Source organism: Equus asinus, chromosome 28, assembly GCF_041296235.1.
Source record: "Equus asinus isolate D_3611 breed Donkey chromosome 28, EquAss-T2T_v2, whole genome shotgun sequence".
Classification (NCBI taxonomy): domain Eukaryota; kingdom Metazoa; phylum Chordata; class Mammalia; order Perissodactyla; family Equidae; genus Equus; species Equus asinus.
In genome coordinates, this window is record NC_091817.1 from 38972941 (window position 1) to 38995353 (window position 22413).

The window sequence follows — 22413 nt, forward strand, 5'->3', positions numbered from 1 at the left end:
GAGAGGAGGCCAGCCCCTTCCCCTCCCTGGTGCTCATCCCCCGACCCAGGGTCCAGGGCAGCAAGCTGCCGAGAGCCCTTCTTGCCAGCACCCGGCCTGGAAGGGGCAGCGCGGCCTGGCAGGCAGTGGCGTGTGGGCAGCCTCCCTCCCGGCAGGCACCCGGCCCCGTGGGAGGGGCCTGCAGCCTCTTCTAACCCAGGAACGGCACGCCTCCCTCACGAGGCTCCCTGCTCGGCTCTTTGGCCCACAGAAAGGCCTTTTGTTCCCTAATCAAAGGGGACGTCTGGGACAGGGTTGACTCAGGCCTTCCCCACACACATCCCTGGAGGCAGCAGGGCGGAGACAAGGCCCGCCCTCAGGCTCAACGCCCCCAAACCCTGCATCCTGTTCCTGCGCCCAGCCCCTCAGCCTCCATGACATCGACAGCCAGCTCTGCACGCCTGTGTGCCCTAGAGGCACATGCTGGGTACCCCAGGAGCAGCAGAGTGTCCCCCAGAAGCGTGGGCACCAGCACTTTTCTGCTCAGCCTAGGGCCTGGCAGAGCCCCCTGCTGATGCATCCTGTGCCCGCCTCCCGGGCAGCTCAGCAGGGCTGGCCTGCGACACCCAGCCTCTGAGGCTGGCTCTGCGCAGCGCCTCCACAGGGTACTCCCCGCCCACTGCACCCACCCCCGTGTGTCTGGGAGTGCAGTTGGCGGCCTTCCCCAAACTCATCTCTCTGCTTGCGCCCCAGACTTGAGTCTCCTCCAGAGTTATTTTTAGACGCTGGAACCTGCCAACAGCAGGGCAGGCGGGGCAGGCCGGGGCTGGCGGGACGTGGCAGGTTGGCGGGGCCTTGAGGCAGGGCCTGAGGCATTTCCAGGCCCTGCTGGCCTCTGGAAGGCGGGTGGAGACCCAGCCCCACGAAGAGGGGTGTGCGTCCACCCACTCTGCGCCCCGACAGTGCTCCTTAGTCCCATGCTAAGGAGAGAGGGCAGGGAGCGTGGGGGAAAGGCTCTGGAGGCTGGACCCCAGGCCTGGGCTATCAGCCGCTTACCACTCCTGCGTCTGAGTTGGTGACAGTAAGCAGCCATACTGGCCAGTAAACGTTTTTCTGTTAGGAAAAAATAGTAAGGCAGCACCAGTGCAGAAAAGCTCATTAGGGAAGCTGACTCTCCAGAGAGCTGCTGAGCCTGCTAATCACCGGCCACCCTGCTCTGCACCTGAGGCCTCATTAGTAGGATCCGGAGGCCCCTGGGGGTGGAGACACAGGCCGAGTCCAGGAGGAGCAGAGACTCGGACCCAAGACCCACAAGCACATCTCCATGGTGCAGAAGGCAGACAGACACACAGAGGCCGAGAAAATATGCACAACACCCACCACCAGACACACACCCAGAGACAGACAGACAGACCCAGGCAGGCGGGGCCCATCAGGACGTGAAGAGAGAGCAGGAGGGAGAAGTAAAGCTAGAGGCTCATTTCTAGATCCCCCGGGAGCACCTCCAGGCAGCCTGGCTGCTCACCTCCCTTCCTGCAACATGGACATCACTGCACATGACCCAGGCCAGCTCGCCCTGGCACACCCCCAGTCCCACCCCCATCTAGGAGCCTCGGTTTCCTCCTCTGGGAAATGGAGCACTGCTGGAGTACTGTGGGACACAGGAGGTGGCCATCTAACCTCTCATACAGAGTGAGGGACAGGCCTGGCATGGGTCCCCTCCCCGCGCATCAGGAACCTGGGGAGGCAATGAAGCTTCCCAGGGTGAAATCCAGAAGGAATAGGAGTTCAGCTGTGCCTCCCACAGCGCCTGACCCAGCACCACAGCTGTCTCCTTAGGCACAGCTGTGGCCCCTCACTCAGAGGCACTCCCCCTACGACAGACTCACAAAATCACCTCCCTCTCTGGGGGCCCCACCTGCTTCTGTCCTCAGCTTCCTAAAGCCACTCCCCAGCCCTAAGGGTGCTGACCTCTCCCCTCAGTCATGCAGGCCACTCTGCTTCAGGCTCCCGGCTTCTGACCCCTCCTGGCCACCAGCCTTGTCATTCACTCTCCAGATTCTTGGGTGCCTGGGCCCCATCCACCCACCCACAGCCCCGGCAGGGCACTCCTCAGCCCAGCTGACCCCTACCCCTGGAACCAGGAGCCTCGGTTTCCCAGACTTCTTGAGGTGGAAGACAAAGCTTACGAAAGCACAGCCTTGAAATGTGGGCACAGACACACCAAGATGTTCATCGCCTAGCTGTCTGTAAAAGACTCGGGCAGTCAAAAACCGCCTAGAGCCCCCAGGGGAGGGGGCAACACAAGAAAATCAGGGGCAGCCGTCACTCACAGTCATGCTTAGGGACCCAGCAAAATGCTTTCGACATCTAATGTTGGATTTACAACCTCAAAATGCAAAAGTATGTGTACAAATCTGTGAGAGACAAATAGACAATATGCTAGACAAAATATGCCAAAATTTCCCAGTGATTACCTCTTGATTGGGGAATCTCATCTCTAGGCTTTTTCATACATTATGCATTTTCTGTGACAAACAAGCATCGTTTTCACAATTATAAAATAAAAGCAGACGCAATGAAGGCTGCTCAGCCAGAAGCAATGAGGCTTCTCAGGGAGGGTAACACAGGGCTCTCCCTCCTGGGCCACCAGCCAGGTCAGGGCCCTGAGGGACAAAGGCTCTGGGCAGCCCCACCAGTGGGCCCGGGAGAGAGAAGCCCAGCCAGGTGAGCCCAGAGGTAGTCGGCGAGCAAGCCCTTGGCATAGGAGCGGAACAGAACCAACAGCCAAAACATGGGGTCGAGTCTACAGCCCAACACAAGGGGTTCACAGCTGCTTCCCAGACCAGGGGGCTTCCACGCCTGCCCCAGCCTCAGAGATGCACCAGGACAAGCTTGACTGAAAAGATGGGGAGGGAGAGGAGGGAGGGGAAAGGGTGTGCCTCCCTGGGATGGGTGCAGGGCGTGGACTGTGTGTGTGAGTGAGTGTGAGTGTGTCGGAGAATGCACTATGGCCTGTCCCAAGGCTCGCCGGCCAGCCACTGCTCTCTGCTGCCTCCCCACAGGACAGATGCTCCCCTGGCAGAGCTCTGCTCCTCTCCCTAAAGCCATCTTGGGAGCAGCCCAGTCTGGGCTATCCCAGTCCAGAATGACAGGCTTCTGCCACCGGCCTGTCTCTGCCAGGCAGCTGAAGGAGCAGGTAGGGCAGGAAGCAGGCACCAGTGACCCAGGGTCCCCTGGTGGTCAGCGTCCATGGAGCCCCACTCTCAGCCTGCCAATGACCTCCAGCCAGGTTTCCTGGGTGCCAAGCTCCACCCTGTGAGTAGGGACAGGACAACACGGCCTGCTGATCCACTGCCCAGCTGGCATGGACAAGCCAACCCTAGACCGGCTCTGAGGACAGGCTCAGTGCCATGGGGTAAACGCCCACTTGGCTGCTGTCTCTCCAGATAAAGGCGGTTCTGGATTAGACATGGCACAAACACGAGGAGGGGGCTGAGTCCCAGGAAGCTGATCCCAGCAGAGCCAGGCCACTTCTCCTAACAGCCAGCTGCTGTGCCCACCACCTGCTCTCCCACTAGGGCCTCTGGGGCACACCACCCACCGTGGTCTCCATCTGAGGAGGGGTGAGTCAGGAAGCTGGGGCTGGGTGCCCTGCGGCATGGGCTGAGTTGTTCTGCATCCTCCTGAGTGAGCTATAACGGGGAAGCAGCCATGGAGGAGACAGAGCTGAGTATGACAGCTCTGTTCTCAAAGCCCACGGGACACCTCCTCTGCTTCCAGGCCTCAGGAAACGCCACTCCCTAACTCTTGAAGGGACTTGGCATGGGAAGACACAGGCCAAAGGGAAGAAAAGTTTGCTTCTGATCGAGCCCAAAGCTGAGGGTGAGGCTGAGGGTCTGGCCTCCTTCTTCAGTCCCGCCGCCTCCTCACAGGCAGATGGACTAGGCACGTAGGGGCCCACAGCAGGCCGGTGTGGAGGTGAGGGTGCTGGGATCAGAGCCGTGTCCCCCGGCCCAGCATCCCATCAGGAAAAGTCCACAGGGACTGGAACCAGAGTCTCTCTCAGGGTGACCCTATTATGGCAATCCCACAGGCAGTGTCCTCCCCACATTCCAGAAGTCACAAACAGGTCACCCTGCAGGCACCCGCTGGCACACTAACATGCCCCAGAAGAGGAGATGGGCTGGACACCTGCGGAGCAGGGCTGGTCAGAAGATGTGCTCCACCCTCGTCCAACGGGCTGACACACACACCCAGGGGAGGCCCTGGGCATGAGGTGGATGGCCTCTCCCCTGTCCCTCCCTCCTCTCCCTGCTGGCCAGGATGCAGCCATGCTGGCTGGAGCTCACACAGCCGCCACCCTGGACCATGAGACACGAGCCCCACATCAAGGATGGCAGAGCAACAAGACAGAAGGAACCGTGGCCCGACAGTCTGCCATCAGTCCTGTACTCCTCACTTCCAGATCACGGTGTGTGAGAAAGAAACGTCTCTATCGTCAATCCACTTTTGGGTTTCTGACCACCCTCGCCTAGCTGCTACACTGCGCCCCATACTTGACTTTTCCCCTCACAACCCTCTTTTTCCTGGGCTCCCCGCCCCAGTCTGGACCCCTCAATGCTCCCCAAACCCTCCACTCTGTGGGCAGAATGACTTTACTAGGACACCGATTTGGGCAGGTTACTCCTATGCAAAACCTTCCCCCCTCAGGAAGGCAGCTGGTCCTTCAGGGGGCACCAGGCCCTGGGAGTCTGTCCCCAACCTGCTGCTCTGGCTCATCGGCCAAGCCTCACCTGCCCACTTGGAATGCAGACACTTTTCCATACCTCCAGGTCTTAGACAAGCTGCATCCTCTGCCTCACAGTGACACCTCCCACTCCTGAAGGCCACCTCATCATCCAAGGCCAGCTCGGAGGTTGCACTGCTGGGCTACCCCAGCCTGTTCACACCCATCTTCACCAGAAGGATGAACACATTCCCCAAATGTTCACTTCCTCCCGGTGACACCAGACCAAACATGCAGGCGCTGCTGGAGCCCCGGAGACCCCAAGCGTGCTTATCTGGGCCCTGCTGTGACCAGAAACTGGGGCCCGGGCGAGCAGGGGCGCTGCCCAGCTGTGCCAGTGTGGCCTTACCTTTGCTGGTGGCTTCGTCCCCTCCCAGCTGCGTGTGTCCAGGGAAGGGGGGACCTGGTAGATGTCATGCCCTATCCCAGCAGAAGGCGGCACCTGGTAAATGTCCTGGGCGGGACTGCCAGGCCCTGGTGGCACCTGGTAAAGGTCGGGAGCTGGGCTGGGAAATGGGTGATGTGGCATCTGCTTTGAGAACGTGGACGTCTGCTTGGCCGGAGGAGACTGGAACTGTGGGCTGGGCCCAGGGGCTTGGTAGAGGCCTTGCTGAGTCTTGCTGGGGGTGGGCACCAGGTAGACGCTGTCGGGCTGGGGCTGGTATGCAGCAGGCAGCATAGGCGTGTACTGGGTAGCCGGGGTGTGCAGGCCAGGCTGGGGCAGGGCTGAGGTGGCAGGTGGGCCGGGGCCGGGCCCTGCTGGCTTCTTGTCATGCATGCCCACGAGGATCTTGAGGCGGTTCCCGGGCACAATGCCTTGGCGCCCATGCAGTGAGCAGAGCCACCAGCCGTCCAGGCCCTGAGTGTCCCGCTCTAGCACCGTCATGATGTCGCCCTTGCGGAAGGAGAGCTCATCGGGGGACTCGGCCACGTTGTCATACAGGGCTTTGGCCAGCACATTCTGGGGAGAGAGGACACAGGTGGGCATGAAGGCAGGAGGGTGTGCACTGAGTGTGCACTTGGTGGGCCACTGAGCTCCCACCCCTCCAGGACTGTTGAGGCTTCTGGCCTTGGCACTGAGAAAGGAACTAGGCAGGGTTTGGCAAGATCCTGGCGCCTCCTCCCCCACTGCCCCCCACAGAAAGGTCCTGTTGATTTTGTGTTTTTTTTCAAATAAGCCCAGAGAACACCTCAAAATCCTCTTGACTGCTGCCACCACCTACACTCCAGGGATGGCACTCAAGATACCCTTAAAAACCACCCCCAAAGTCACACTACAACCCAGACCAACACTGGGGCGAGTAGCAATAATGACAGTAATGGCCACCACATTCTGGGAAGAAAACAGGATGCATACCCTCCCTGCTCCAACTCATCAGTCCTCCTGCCCTGCCAGTGCAATCAGCCAAGAGGAAAACACGAGAAAGAAGGGGGGAGGGAACACACAGAGACAAACGGTCATCATCTGCAGACCATATGATCATCTATGTAAAAACCCAATAAACTAGAAGAATCAATAACTGATGAGAAATGTCACGGAAAAGACGTCGCACAATAACAACAAAGGCTACAAGCTCTCCAGGAATTAATCAAGCAAAGGCTGCACGAGACCTCAGAGGAAAAAATGCTTACGCTCAGACAAAGGGCTCAAGGGAAAACCCGAATAAAGGGGAAAACATACCAAGTTCATGGTGGGATGATGAAGCACTGTAAAAAGCCCATGTGCCCAAGCTTACTTAATAAATTACAATTACAATAAAAATGCCAGTAGGATTTTTTTTTTTGATATATCAGACCAAAGAAAAAGAATCCTTCTAGAATTAAATGGGGGACTAAAGGTCCATGAACAAGCAGGTCAATTCTGAAAATGGTAGGCAAAGGAGCACTGGCCGTGAGGACATGCCACACTCTAAATCAGTGAGCAGCACTGGGACCTGCAGCCAGGACAGGGCTCAGAAGAGGCCCTGCTCTACGGGAACTCGGTACCACATGGCGAGGGGAAAGGTAAGACTGCATCAAAGGTGACAGCAGGCAAACTCAGTCACTGGAGGAAGAAAAACCAATTTGGACACTTGTCTCACATTTAAAACCAACGAGCAACGAAAGACCTAAATGTGAAAGGTACAACTCTAGAGCTAATAAAAGAAAAAACAGCAGGAGAATATCTTTGTGACCTTGATGTGGGAAAAAATTATAAAACAAAACCCCAAAAACAAAGACCCTAAAAATACAAAATATAAAGTAACAACAACAAAAACAAATAGATGGATTCAACCTCATCGAAATGAACAGTTTCTGTTGGATAGTGGACAACACAAAGCTGACAGGGTGACAGGTCACCAAATGACAAGAAAGTGATTTATCTAGAATCTGGAGATGCTCCTACAAACCAGCAAGGATGAGACAAGAACACCAAAGGAAAACCAACAAAACTTGGAGTGAGTTCTCTGAAAGGGAAAACAGAATGGCCAAGATCTCCACAAAGGATGCTCAGGGTTCCAGCCAGCAAACCAGGACACGCACATCGGTGACTCTGCTCTGTGCTCCAGTAGGTGTCCAGGTATCTGGTGAGGAATGTCAGGCATGCCCTCCTGACTGAGAAGAACAAACAGGAGATCTACAGCCCAAAAGCCTTTACGTAAATGTTACAAACGTCTATAAAACAAGTCTACGTATTTTTCACAGACACTTATCCAAGGACAGATTCCAGACACATTACATTAGCATGGGCGCTTCTGGAAGAAGGAAGGGAATGAGACAGGCAGCAGGAATGAATGGGGAAAATGAGAAAAGTGCTCTCATACAGACCGAGGCCCGCCAAAGAACAGCACCCCTAGCCTGCCTTTACTCCTGTGATGCTCACAGCTACCCCAGAAGTGGGCACCGCCATGAGGCTCCCTTAGTCAGCAAACCCTCCTGGAGCAGGGACATGTGCTCCATGGGGCCCTGGCACGGAGAGGCCCTGCAGCCAAGCAGCTCTGGGGAACTTGAGGGAGGCTGTGGGACCAGAGGCGGGAGGACCACAGCACGGGCAGACATTGAGCTGGCAGGCCCAGCATGCCACTGGGATAGAGAACCCGGGCAGGGAGGCCGCTTCCTTTTCAGTCTTTGGCCACTGCTGCCACTGCCCCCCGCCTTATGCAGGTGCCAGGCTCCGGTTGGGCCCAGAGATATCACAGAGGGTCCCCAGCTGGAGCGTCAAGGTCAGTTCCAGGAAAGGGCAGGAGCAAAGGGGTGCCTGGGTGAGAGGCGGCCAGGGCTGCCTTGGCCTCCTAGGGCAGCAGGAGGCCCTGGCTACCCAGAGAGCTCAGTGGGCTCAGCAGAGGCCCAGGCCTCACACATGAGAGAAGCCAGGCCTGTGGAGAGGACAGTGCCAGGCCATCTAGGCTCTGGCCCCACCAGCCAGGCCTCAGCTCTGGTTGCCCTCCTCTTAGTCTCCTGCAGTCTGAGGACACAGAGCCTGGTCTAGACCCCTGATTTGGAAATGGGACCTGGGTTCTGGCTACCCACTTGCTGTGTGACCTACCCCGCCTGGGCCTGAGTCTCATTCTGTCCCCTAGACTCCATCTCCAAGGGGTCAAGCAGGAGCTGGAATTCTAGGTGGAAAAGAAAGGCCACATCCCCCTTGGGCAGAAATAGCAAGTGGGAGCTGGGGCCCTACTCGAGAAAAGAGTAGGGGTGAGGCCTCAAGTCCAGGAGGGTCTACCCCCTCCCTCCACACCAGTATCTGCTGCCAGAAAGTGCCCCTCTGGGCTCCATCTCCCCCGCCTGCTGTACGGAGGATTAGGGAAGAGGACCGAACATCACCAAAGAGGACGGTGGCCCAGAAAGGAGGCCCAGGCAGGCAGCAGGTGCTCCAGGCCCCACGACTGCACTCTCAGGCCTGCAGAGAACCAGCAGGGAGCCCATTTCTCCAAAGCAGCTCAGAGCCTCCGGCCCCAGAAAGGGCCAGAGGCCAGGGCAAGGCCCAGGGCAGAAGGCAGTCCAGGCAGATTCAGCCCAGCACCAAGGCGAGCAGCAGGACAAAGTCCTTCAGAACTGCAGTTGCTGCAACGCTGTCCACACCATGATCACAACAGAGTTGTCAACGCACTGAAGCGTAAGTTATGCCTCAATAAAGCATCAAACTTAAAAAATGAAAGAGGGTAAGAAAGAGTGTTAATGTCTGAGATGAAGGGGGATGCTTTCTCTTCCTGTTTTTCAGAATTTTTCAATTTGTATTTAATGAGCATTTCTTGACTTTGGGGTTGAAAAATACACATCCTGAAAAAGAAAACAGTGGACTACCTCCCAGGCTCCAAGCCAGGATGGGACAGAGGAGGCTGAAGCAGGTCGAGGCCAGAGCCCCGGGAGGAGCAGGCAGGGGTGGGGGCTGCCCTGCAGCCCACCGGAGCTCACGGGCCATCCTCAAGCTGCCTGCAAGAAAAGCATTTCCCAAATATGGTCTGCTGCCTGCCTCAGGGAATCACATCCCACCCTCCCCCAGTGACCCCAGAACACAGAGCCACCCGCTGGGTCCCCTAGCCCCTTCCCTAGTGACCACAGGAAGTGCCAGCAGAGTGAGTCACAGGAAAATTCCCCTCAGGCCCAGTCAGAGGGGGCGGGTGCAGACAGAGGGGACTGCCCCTCTGGAGGCCCCTCACCTCTTAGGAGGAGGGCAGCCCAGGGAAGGCTGGCAGAGGGGCCTCACCCAGGCCCCAGAGGGCAGGGCTGGGCATTCAGGAGGGCTAGGGGGCTGCAGAGCTTGGCTGAGGGCAAGGCAGGCCGTGGAGGGGGAGGCTCCACCTGAACCCAGGACAGCTACTGGGGCCTCCTGTGCCCAGGTGGCCAGCCCCCACCCCCTCGGCATGAGCTCACTGAGCAGTCAAGGCCAACTACGGCTACAACTGTATAGTCTGGGGTGGCACGGGGCCAGGCTGGCAAGCACCTCTTGGGCTGGGCACATGGTCCCAGGCGCCTGGCACCAGGAGCTCCTCTGCGTCAGCTGGTGCCCCCGCCCAGAGCCCCAGAGGCAGCCTCTCCACAGCCCAGCCCTTGAGTCCTGGGTACTGCTGGAGCCAGAGCGCTCCAGCAGGCTGAGTACCCGCCCCTTTGGGCCTCGAAGCCTCCCCAGCTGCTCCTCCTTCCTTCTCTCTCGAGTCACTCCACAGCAGCTAAGACCAGATCTCGGCCTGGCTCTCCCCCTGGGCAAGTCCTTTAGCCTCTTTGAGCACCCAGATGCCCTGTGCTAAGACGACAATCCTGGTTTCATAGGATGGTTCTTTTGTTTAAAAAAAGATTTGCCCAGCTCTTGCTCTCTGCCAGGTGCTGGGCTAGGCTCTACGAGATGGTGTAGGCCCAGCTAGACCAGGCCCCTGCCTGCATGGGGCTTACATTCCAGCAGGTCAGACAGACACCAAACAACTTGCTAGGGTGGGGGAAAAAGTGGGGTGCCAAAAATAACTGAGACAGGGCCACTGCATAGAGGGTGGTCAGGGATGGCCTCTTCAAGGAGGAGACACTTCAGTTGACTCATGAAGAATGAAAATCAGGCAACCATGAAACCAGCCAGGGAAGAGCATGCAGGTAGAGGACCAGGCATGAGCCAAGCTGCTAGAGCAGGCAGAGGCCGGGGGAGACAGGGCTGTGCCCTCCGCAGCAAGCAGGTGGGGGCCAGTCACACTGCAGGATGCCATGGGATGATGCACAGAGAGCTCAGTTAAGGTTATCCAAATGGTGACATCTCATGGTAGGAGAAGCCCAGCTAGGGCAAAGCCCATACCACTGAGACGTCCTGCTCTGGACACGCTCCCCCAGGACCCAGTGTCTTGCCCCCAACTTGGAAGAGGGGCCAACCCCCGCTAAAGCCTGGCTTTCAAGCCTCTCTCACTGCTGGGCCAATTAGGTGCTTGCCCCCAAGCGTGCAAGGGGACAGCACTGTGACCTCTCAGAGGGCACACTACCAGGGCACCATCACAGTCCAGGCAGACACTGCCAGCCATCTATGTCCGAGGCACCACAGAGACTGCTGCCTGACTTCCTCAGTCTCTGGCCACCTCATTCCTGCCTCTAGGAAACCTCTCGCTGTCCTCCTTCAGGACATGACTCTGGTGTCACCCCTCCAGGAAGGCTCCTGTGCCCCTCCTAGGGCACCCGCTCCCCACTGCCCCTACCTCCAAGTGCTGACCTACATGTCTTGTTATTGCCCACTTCATGCCCCCCAACCCCGGGCGCCCAGGATGGGAGGGGCCTGTCTCCTTCAGCATGGAATCCCCAGGCATACACACAGCAGGCCCGGCCCAGAATGGGTACTGAGCACGTGGCTGCTGAAGAGGCAGGCTCAGGCAGAAGCTCTCCTTGTGTCCTGGCCTCCTTGGGAGCAGCATAGCCACACCTGTGGAAGCCAGGAAGGCCTTCTGGGGCTTGCTCACGCCAGAGGGAAGGGGCAGAGGAGACCCCCCCCCCCCGCCCCCAGCCTGATGCCAACACTCCCCAGACAGTGGCCAGCCAGCCAGCCCAGCTCAGAACAACACCCTGGTTGTTGCACATAGGAGCCAACAGGGTTGCCCCACAGGCCCTGCCTGCCACTGAGAATGGCCCTCATTGTGTCCCGGGGTCCTCTGGGCGACAGAGCACAACAGCCAGGCGGGCCCTCGGACATGGAGCAGCTGGGTCTTGGCCGCCAATGGGCGTGCGTCTGGGAGAACTGCAGCCCTCTGATGGGTATTTGGGTCTCACCCTTGGCTCTGCCAGCTCTGGGTATCCCCAAACCCCGACTCTGGGGGAGGGTGCTACCTGGTGGCTGGGAGTGGTGAAGGGAGAGATGCGACTGATAGGGTCACACAGTAACAACACTGAGGAAGAGCACTGACCGTGTCAGAGGCAGGGGTTGGTCACCTACTTCAATCGTCTCTTTTAACCTTATGGGACACTATGATTATCTCCATCCTATACATGGGGAACCTGAGGGCGCAGGACAGTTACTTGACTTGCCAGGGTCACAGTCAGAAAGCAGCAGAGGCAGATCTGGAAGGCTCCTGGGGTAATGCTTAGGTTCACGGAAGCCAGGAATACAAACTTCACAGGCCTTTTCCATCCCTTCTTGTCCCCTACCCCAACACACACCCACACCCCAGCCCCAAGCACAGAGCGTCACACACAGCAGTCATTCGAGAAACACTAGTTCCCTTCATCCCAGAGCCATCTCAAACGCAGGCCAAGTTTATTTCTGGGGTATTCTGTTTGCTTGTCCCAAGGAGCCCCCGGTGGTCAATGGATACAGGCCCAATGTGCATGTGCCCGACTAGCAGTCTGTGCCCACAACCCCTGCTCACTTGTGCCCTGGGAATCCCCCTGGAGGGGCAGCAGCTGCAGGCCCACGGGCCAGGGTACTGACCAGCCCCTCGCCCTGCCTCACAGGCTCTGATGGGGCCCTGAGGGCAACAGCTATGCCCTGCCCATACATCCCCATGCCTTCATCCTGGGCAGAACTCCAGGACTAGTCAGCCTTAGCACCACTCTCCCCTACTACTACCAGGTACAACTGAGTGGCCAGGGTCTGGGCTCAAGGCCTCAGTGCATGGCTGGCAGGGAGCAAGAATATGGCTGAGGCCACATTCTAGAGCCATCCCAGGAGTGTCTGAGGCTCAGAGAACAGAGCAGGTGCCCCATGCCTGACACTCAACAGGCAGAAGACAGGTCTGTAGAATGAAGGACTAAAAACCCACTGGTGGCGGGGGCTGGCCCCGTGGCTGAGTGGTTAAGTTCGCGCGCTCCGCTGCAGGCGGCCCAGTGTTTCGTTGGTTCGAATCCTGGGCGCGGACATGGCACTGCTCATTAAACCACGCTGAGGCAGCGTCCCACATGCCACAACTAGAAGGACACACAACAAAGAATATACAACTATGTACTGGGGGGCTTTGGGGAGAAAAAGGAAAAAATAAAATCTTAAAAAAAAAAAAAAAAAAAACCCACTGGTGGGAGGCCACTGCCAGTAGCTCCCTCAGACAAGCACAAGCCACAGCCTGGCCTTGGCTGCAGCAGCAATAGCAGATGCCTCTGTGTCCAGGGTCAGCTCTGGGCCAGAAGCAGGCCCCTGTCCCAACCCCTGCCTGGGCGTCCCAAGCACTGTCCCTGTGAGGCTGGGCAGAGGAGAAGAGGTGGCATAGGGAGGACCCTCCTGCTGCAGGACATGGCATCTGCAGCCCCCAAGACACCACAGATGGTGGGAACAGGCAGGCCTGGGGTCAGAGTACCAATGAGCCTGTGTGAGCAGCGTGAGGGCCGAACCCTCCACTCTCCAGCCCATTCCAGCTGCTGGCAGCTTGGGAATGGTCCTCAACCCCCTGAGAACCCTCACCACTACCCCCCAGCCCAGGGAATTGACCCAGGCTGGGAAACTGACCCAAGGTGGCAGATCCCAGACCTGTGTGCCTGACCACCCATCACTCTCCTTTTCTGTCCCTGGGGCCCTGCAGGGAAGACTCACAAGATTCTTGAGTGGACTGGCTTGTTCACTCTCAGGATTTGGTCTCTTGGCAGAGGGCTCAGCATGAGGCTGACCTTTACTTCAGGGACAGCACCAGGCCCAGCATAGGGGTAACCCCCGCCTCCAGCCCCAGAATTGTCATGATGGAGGAGGAGAGGCAGAAGACAGCCCAGGTGGGACAGGGATTTCACTCCTTACAAGGCCATGGTTTCTCCACCTTGACATCTAAAGCCCCCTAGAGCTCTGCCACTCTCCAGTCCTGAGTAACTTTCAGCAGCCCTAAAGCAGCACCATCTCTGAGCACGAATGGAGGGGAACACAATGGCACAAAAAGTAGGGTTCTCTAGATCAAATAAAAGTACCAAACCCCTGATTTCTGGGATGGGCAATGGAGATGGGGGCCTGAAACAGGGCCCTGCCCCTTCACCCTCTGAGCTCCTCCTGCCCCAGCCCAGAACTTGGCTCCACTCCTCAGAGGTGGGAGGGAGTTAGGGCAGGAAAACAGAGGAGGGGCCAGGGCCTTTCCCCAGTGCTAGAGGGCCAGAAGAGGGGGCTGACAGAGGGCCCAACCCCACCCCCTTGGAGCGAGACCCCACTGCAGCCCCTTATTTGGGGGCCCTAAGAATCTGGAGGAGGAGGAGCTTGCCCAGTGTCTTTGCTGGAGAATGATCCCTATCATTCCCACCCTACATCCTACCCTCCAAGTCTGCCTCCAGCACTGCCCCTCGCCCCTCCGGGCAGCCTTCCAGGGAGCGCACCTCGCCTGCAGCTGGTTCTGACTGCCCCAACCGGATGTGGGCTCCTGGGGGTGGGGCAGGGAGTTCTCTAGGCTCAAGAAAAAAGAGTGGTGGGACCTTCTAAAATAACAGTGGATGCCAGGAGGGGGCACAAAGGCACAGCCCTGGAGCCAGAGGGACCCCACCAAGTTGGCAGCCCCAGTGGAGCATGACAGCACCCTGAGGACCAGAGCGCCCCCAATCCCGGTGGAGGGGGGTACATGGGGGCAGAGCAAGAGATTAAGTTCTGGATCCAGTTCTGTGAGGACAAGTACCCGTCCCTCTCTGTGCCACAATCTCCTCATGTGTACCATCCGTATGACTGGTGGGGAGAGTGGTTGTCTCAAGTGCCTTTCCAGCTCAAACAGGATGCCCTACTGGCACTGCCCTTACCTCAATCCCTTGCCCAGGCCTGGAGAGATGGTGCCAGCCCACAGTGCTCACTCTACTCAGCACAGTCATGGCCAGAAGCTCCAGTTCTCCTCCCAGAGCTGAGAGTCACTGTCTTGGCAAAACCTGGGGCTACCCTGCCCTTCTCCACTCAGCTCCCACTGGGCTCCTTCCTTGCCCAAGGCAAGCGGTAGTGGGTGCTAATGTCACGAAAGCATGCCAGCAGCTCCTCCCAGACCTCTCTTACCTGCAGGTTCCACCTGCACCTGAGTCCCGCTCCTGGTCCTCCCAGCACCCAGCACACACCTGCTCTTCTAGGCCTGGCAGCCCTGCCATCTCTCGACCCCACGGTCAGCTCCCCATCCGGGAAAGGAAATGAGCACGGGAGGGCGTGTCTCCCAGTCCAGGGGGATGAGGAAGATCTCCGCGCCCGCAAGGCTCAAATCTGCAAGGAAGCAAGGAAGCCACAGCAAACCCGGAGAGTGCCTCCCAGCCTAAACCCTTCTTCATGGTAGGGGTGCTGGAAAGGAAACTCCGGGTTCTCAAGACGGGGCCGCTGTCCTCAGTCTGGGATCCGAAACCCCAACATCTCCTCAGGCTCCAACCCGCCCATGCTCCCCAACCACTCCCAGCCCTCAGCAAATCTCAGCTTCTCCGGCTCCCTCCAACGCCGCCTGGGGCTCTGCCTCGCGCAGCAGCAGCAATGTGGAGCAGGGAGCCCGGGCTGCGGACACTCGAGCGGCAGCCTCGCCCCTACCCCGGCTCCGCGCGCGAGCCGGAGGCTGGGACCCCGGAGGCGCTGTGCGGTCCTCGACTCCCGCCGCCAGAAGAATCCGGCTCCTGCCGCCGTTTTTGCAACCGGGGAAGGTAAAGGCCGAGAAGCGCCTGCCGCCGGTCCTGGAATCCAGCGCGGGAGGGCGGGGGGTGAATCATTAACCGGCCGGGGACTGGCGCTCCCGCCGCGCTGACATCTCCACGGACGCCACACGCTTGCCCTCAACACCTAGCCTGGGGGCGGGGTAGCCCCCACTCCAAAACACACAGATGGAGCGACGGACGGACCACCACCCCGCTTCCTGGAAGTTCAGACCTCCTGGAAGTTCACCGTCCAGGGACCGCGGACCCCTCCTCGTAGCCGAGGGAACTGAGACTAGGGGGCAGGGCTCGCAGGCCCAAGGTCACCCAGCAGACGGCAGCCAGCAGGAGGAGAGCGGGCCTCCCGCCAGCAACTTTCCCGGATCCAGGAACTTTCCTGCCGGCCAGCGGCCCCTGAGTCCGGCCCTTCCAACCCAGCCCGGGGCGCGCAGGCTCTGGGATCCTCCGCAGTCCTCGCCTCCGGACGCCCGGGCCAGGGCGGGAGGCGGGTTCCAGGACCTCGGACCCCGGCCCGGTCGCGCCCCCGCGGAGGCGCCAGCGGCCAGCGGTTCCCAGGACCCGCAGGTCCGGCAGGAAATGCCACTCGCTTAACTCTTTCCCGCCTGGGCCCGACGCGGGGGCGAGTAGGGCGGCCGCCTCGAAGCCGGTTCGCGGACCCCGCCCCGGCCGCCGCGAGCCGACCCTGGCGGCGCCTGTCACACTCACCAGGTAGTTCATCGTGTCGGGCCGGCCGGGGACCCCGGCTCCCCGCAGGGGCGCACACCCAGCTGCCCGCGCCGAGCGCTCTCAGGGCCCCGAGAGTGCCGAAGCTACCCCGGTCCGGGTCCGGTGGCCTCAGCCACCACGCCTGCCACTGCCGCCACCACCGCCACCCGGAGCCGGTCCCCCAGCGCTCCGCCCGCCGCCGCGGTCCGCCCGGCCCAGCCCGGCTCCCGGCATGCCCGGCCGCGCGCCCATTGGCTGCTGCGGCTCCCCATGCAAATGAGCCGCCTGCCCAGGGGCGCGGGCGCTGCGGGCGCGCACAGGCACGGGCACGCGCGGTCCACTGGAACCGCGCGCCCCTCCTCCCCCGGCCCCCGCCCCCGACACTCCCAGCGCCAGGGTCTATGCGCCAGCCTGATGCCAGGCTTCAAGCTTAGTACGCGGGACATCTCCTTTTCTCCAAATGCACGTCCCCGCCCTCCACCATGGGCGAGAATGCTCCCCTCCTCAAAGGCCTAAGCCAACGCCCCCTCTTCTGGGAAGACTGCAGGGATTGCACTCCTCCAGCGCCTCAGAGGGCCCGGCCTCAAGTTGACTTCTGCCTTCCCTGCCCACCAACCCCCAGGTATTGCGCGCGTGAGCAGCCGTGCGACTCAAATGTAAATCTGCAGGGAAAGGGCAAGGGGCATGCCCAAGCCAGCAGCAGGCTAATTATAAGGGGCAATGCACCGACTCCGGTGCAGCCTACCATATAAGAGCCCGGGGAAATGGAGGCTCAAGGCAGGGAGGCTGGGGACTCCAGCTGGTCTCCATAACCCAGGGGGTGCAAAGCCGGGGCTCATCCTGTTCAACCAGATATGTGCCCCGTGGCTCCAGGCCACCCAGGTTCACTGAATTGAATCCAGCCTCTCTGAAGCACCCGCTGCGGTCTGGGTTCTGCGCTAGGAGCTCTGACCCCAGCCCTCATCCCTCCGTCAGCCCTGTCCAGGCCTAACACCTGTGCCTACTCCCCAACAACTCTGTTTCGGAGACATGGGTGGGAGAGGTGACAGCCAGGAAGGAGGGGGAAGGAAGAACCACCACAGAGAGACTGAGTGGAGAGCACCACAGTTCTCCTGAGTCCCCCCTCCCTAGGTTGCAGGTCAGTGACTGTCACCCCACGCAGCAGTACCAGGGTGTGCCAGAGTCCCTGAGCATGGGTCAGCCTTGCAGGGAAATCCAGGATGGAACCTGCTCCAGAATGGGACAGTTTGGTGCCTTATCTCTGGGATCCTCAGACAGTCAGCATCCTGGGCCACTGTGTGCTGAGCGTGGACACCATGAGGCAGCTTGCAATGCCAGGGAAGCAGTGGGGCAGACCCAGCTTCGCCCAGCAGAGAACCCTCAGGCATGGCCTATAAAACACATACAAGCCCTAGGTGGACCCCTCCACCTGACACACACCTGACACCCAGGGCTCAGCCGACTCAGCCCCTGGCCAGGTGTGCCACCTTGGGCAGGCCCTCTTGCATCTGTAAAACAAAGGGGCTAGGCTAGGGCAGCCCAAGTCTGGCTGGTTATAGGTCCCCTGGAGAGCTTGTTAAAAACCAGATTCCTGGATCCCACCCCTCCAGAAAAACTGGGTATGGGGGCACTGGGACATCTGCATTTCTTCAAAGCATCCTGGGGACCCACTGGACAGAGCTCACAGCACAGGGGTGGGTAAGGAGCAGTGGGATTTGGACACAGTGTGACTCAGAGTCCCCAAGAAGGAATGGGACAACTAGCTGCCACCCTATGCCCTCCCCAAGACTGGCCCCCTTGTCACCCTCAAAACAGCCGACTTCACCACAGGAGCCAGCTCTCAGTGACACACCACCTAGGGCCTCCTCTCCTGCGTGTTCCCAACAGCTGTGCCCGAGTCAGGCAGGAAGCTGTGGGCCTGGCCCTCCTAAACCCTCACCCTGTCCTCAGCCTGGCTGGCACCCCAGGTTCCAAGGGAGAAGATCAAAACCAGCTGGGACATATATGAGTTATCTGACTGTCTGTGCTGGGGGCCTGTCTGTGCTGGGGGCCAGGGGAGTCTTCAGGTTTTCCTTGGGTCTCCCCTCTTGTGGGGAGGGGCGAGGACCAGGCCTCACGGCTAGGCAGTGCCCTGCTGGCAAGGCTCTAGGCAGAAGGTCTCTGCGGGCATGGGCGGGGACACAAAAGGCCTGGCCCTCAGCGGACTGGCCCTGCTGCGTCCTAGCTGGCCTTGGGAGACAGGAGGCGGCTGGCTGGGACCAAGGGAACAGGAGACCCTCCCGTTTCCCGGGCTGGATTAAAGGGCCCTGGGGGCGGTGCTGCTTGTGTGGGCGGGTAGGCGGGGGAGGGGAAACCAGCACAGGAGAAGGCATTTCAAAAATTTGCTCCTTTTCCACTTAAACTCCCTTCCCCCCCAAGCCTGTGCCTCCCAGAATGGCATTTCCGCTTTGTAATCAAGGCCTCAGGATCTGTGCCCCACTGTGCTGGAAGGGGGGGTAGTTGGAGGGGGAGAGGAACGCCACCCGGTGTGGGGGGGGTGGATGTGGGAGGGGTGCCCACTGGGCAGGCTGAGGGAGCAGCACCCTGTGCTCATTTCATGACCATAGCCATCCTGCAAAACAGGCTTCCTGATTAGCCCCATTTTACAGATGAAGAGGTTGAGAACCAGTTTACAGCCCCTCACCCCATCCCACAGACTCCCAGCCACAGAAGGGACAGAGCAGGCGGCCAGGGAAGGGACAGTGGAGATGCCAGACCACAGTCCACCCAGACTGCCCTGTGCACCTTCAGGACAGGCCAGGAAGGAGTCAAGGGCAGGTGCACCAGGCTTGGAAAGCCAAAGACCCTACTACACCCAGAGACACCAAAGGACAGGCAGTTGAGACCCAAGCACAGGCAAACACAGCTGAGTTCAGAACTGGGGCCCAGAACCTCAGTGTGTGAGTGGGGGTTCAACCCCAAACGGGTGCTGGGGAATGTGCAGGTAGGAAGGAGAGGAGCCACTGACGAGGATGAGCCTGGAGAAGGAGTTGCAGGACGGAGCTGCAGGCGCGCTGCCAAGGTGCCAGCACTCTCCCAGACCACAGTCAGTCACCCCCAGGAGCGGCCTGGCAACTCCAGCCAGGCTGAGGATGAGCTCACCGGCTGGAGGGGCATTCACCAACCCCTCCCCTCAGGCCTGGAGGAGCTGTCTGTTCAGGGAACATGGCAGGCCCAGCGCCCGGGAACACTGGTTCTCATGTGTCCATACAGCGTGCAGTGGGGCGAAGGCTGCTGCTGAGCCCAGACCCTAAGTGGGAAGAAGAGCTTGGGAGCTGGCTCCCACTCTCTGGGCTTTTTGAGCCTAATGCTTCAGGTCAGACCCACTGCACGAAAAAGTATTCTCGCTTCAGGCCCAACAATGTCTACTGCAGCATTTACAACAGCAAAAGTGGGGTGCATAACCCAAATGCCCAGCTATAGGAGACTGGTTAGGCAAACCACAGCCTCTCAAAGAAGCATTGTGCAGCTATTAAGAGGGCACTTTCAAAGACCAAAATCATGCAAGAACGTGTTTATGACAATGTGAAAATAGCGGGCTAAAATGGCTTGCGCAGTGTGCCTGCAAGCAGCCCCTTCCCCCTCCTAAAGCCTTGGCTTTCCCAGCTGCACAAGAGCATGGCTGGATGTGTCAGCTGATGGCCAGCCGGTCTGGGAGCTGGGAGCGGCAGCAGGAAAGGATTTCCTGAGGCCGGAGGTGAGTGCTGCCAGCCCCAGGGACAGGAAGAAATGATGTATCTGGAGGGCCATGAGGAGTTGACGCCTTCCCCCTGGGCTGGCCACTCACACTGGCAAGCTTAAAACCCAACCCGCCTGCAAGCTGGAGTCAACCCCGCCTGGGCAAGGGTGTGGGGACTGTGTGGATGGCCTGGGGAAGAGGTGAGCCTGGCTGCATCAAGAACCGCTGTCACACACAGGCCAGACACTCCCACACCTGATGTCAGTCAGTTCTCACTGCAGCCATGGGGACCAGGGCAGAACTACCACTACCCAGAGGCTCAGAGAGGGGCATGCCTTGCCCGGATCACACCACCAGGAACTGGCAGAGCTACAACCATAACCTACCCACCCCTCAGCTACTGAGGCGTGTCCCCATGGAAAAGCACTCAGGTGACCCCAGAGTAGAGTGTGTACTCTTAGGGCAGGTCTTGGAGCCGTCAGCCATAAAGAGCTTTCCCATCCTCCCCTGCTCCCCGAAGGTGGAGTGACCAGCGGGGCAGTCCATTCGTCATTACAGTGGTGACTCTGACTGTGGGGAGGTGGGCGGGCCACACAGCCTGGAGCCAAATCCCTCCCAGTCACCTCCTCCAGGGCAGGGAGGCTCCAGTCCTCAACCTGCCATCCCTTCAACGTCCCCCCAGGAGACCTGGGTGCAAGGGCAGGACCAGGGCCACAGGTGTGGGCACCGAGCCACCAGGTGCAGGGACATAGCTGAGGGATAAGGGAGGGTGTGTGGACAGAGGGGACCAACTCCCCAGATTCAGGCCTGGATCCCAGCACATCCAGTGCCCCCCACCTTCCCGCAGCCTCCCCTCCTCCCTCTAGCTCTGTCAAGGACCAGAGCAGCACACTCTCCTAATTCTTTTAATGGCTTTTCTAATTTGAAAATTAAAAAGCAGCAGAAGCACCTGCAGGGAGGCGCCTGCTTCAGAGCAGCTCTGTTCACAGCAGGTATGAGGCTGGAGTGGGGGTGAGCCTAGCTGGGCCCTTGGGCCCCAGCACTTCCTAGGGGCTCTTCACCCCACCCCAGGGTGCTGACCCCAGTAGCCTGAGCCCCCCTTTTCTCTTCTGCATCCCCCTCTTCCACCTCCCCATCTCTCTCTGAAAACCACCCCTCTCCCAGCAGGGGACCCCTCTGGGTGCTGGCAGGTAGACGTGGGACTGACAACCAAGCCCTCCCATTTGTGTAATAAGAAGACTGGAGCCTAGGTGCACTTTGCCCTCCCTGCTGGCACTGGGACACCACTCCCTGCATCCTCACCCCAAAGCAGCCTCTCAACACTGCCTGGGGGAGGAATCCAGCTGGCAGAGGAAATGGGTTAAGGGGAAGAAAGGGGCTCAGTCCCAGCTGGGGGAGAGGGAGGAGGGGGAAGGAGGGGCACAGGACATGTTCCTGTCCCCAGAGAGAAAGCATAGCTGCTCGTGGCAGGGCAGCTCAGGATCACAGCCTGGGCAGGCAGGGACAAGGGTGTGGTCAAGACCCGCCCCAGCCAGCCATCTGTGCTCACCTCTCCCCATGGCAACCAGCCCCAGCATATCAGGGCAGCTGGAGGGGGGCGACTTCACATGCCATCTGCTGCCCCCTCAGGCCTCCTTCCACAGGAGCACAGGTGCCCACACCCACAGAAACCCACAGAGGGGCAGAAGAGTTGCCCAGCCACTCAGCTGGGGTCAGCAGGCCAGGGGGCCAGTGGGGTCACAGAAGGGGACCTTGGGGGCTCTGGGAGCAGTGCAGTGAGAGTACAGGAAGGAGAGAATACAGAGAAGGCAGACCCCACAGTCACTGGGAAAGGGCTGCTTTTTCTGCCTCCTTGGACCACACTGTGGGGCATCCCACAGGAGCCTGTTCCAGCCTACAAAGAAAGGCTCCATTTGCCCCTGGGGACCCAGGCTCAAGTCTTCACCCAGGTTTAACCTACAAGGACAGGAGCAGAGACTGTTAATGATTCCAGCTGGCATGGGACCCTCAGCCCATCACTGTACCTTTCAGAGCCACGTTTGTTAAGCGGGTAGTACATTTCTTAAGCGTAACTGCCAGCAGCAGCCCTGCTCAGCCTCACCCCCAGGCTGTGAGACTGTAGGCACATTAAGGCTGCCTGGAAGGGCTGGCCCAGTGGTATAGTGGTTAAGTTCGCCTGCTCTGCTTCAGTGGCCTGGGGTTTGCAGGTTCGTATCCTGGGTGTGGACCTAGCACTGCTCGAGCCATGCTATGGTAGCATCCCACATAAAATAGAGGGAGATTGGCACAGATGTTAGCTCAGGGCCAATCTTCCTCACCACCCCCACAAGAAAAAAAAGGCTGCATGGAGTACCTCCCTGGCACACACCAGCCTCACGTGCCAGGCACTAGGGCACTCCCTTGGGCCTGCACCCCTGCATGAGTGGCCTCCACTCAGCCCTCTCTGCTCTCCCAGCCCCTGCTCAGGTGCCCTGAGCTTCGGAGCCCCTGAATCACAAGAGGAATAAAACCTCCCGAGATTCTTGGGCAAAATCTTTCCATGAATCTCTGGTGCCTCCAGATCCACTAGCCAATGCTGGCCGGCCGTGAGGGCTGGGGAGTGGCTGGCTCTGGGGTCTACCGCTGTACTCATTACAGTGAGTCCTTCGGCCCCTCCCACTGAGCAGCAGCTGGGCGCTGTACTAGGACATTGCTGTGAGAATGTGTCCATGTC

The 22413-nt window shown here is 59.4% G+C and overlaps 1 protein-coding gene across 6 annotated transcripts in view; it reads right to left on the reverse strand.

Moving 5' to 3' along the window:
* The window catches only part of BCAR1 (BCAR1 scaffold protein, Cas family member), a 37416-nt gene that overhangs the window by 8271 nt on the left and 6732 nt on the right, over positions 1-22413 (reverse strand). For 2 of the 6 annotated variants that reach the window (XM_014848380.3, XM_070500432.1), the window contains exon 2: positions 5118-5729. In XM_014848380.3, the coding sequence (XP_014703866.1) occupies positions 5118-5729 (612 nt within the window). Of the gene's footprint in view, positions 1-5117; positions 5730-14648; positions 15440-15491; positions 15912-15982; positions 16199-22413 lie in introns of those variants that run through there. The other 4 variants (XM_014848303.3, XM_070500431.1, XM_044761616.2 and 1 more) reach the window with 4 other exon arrangements.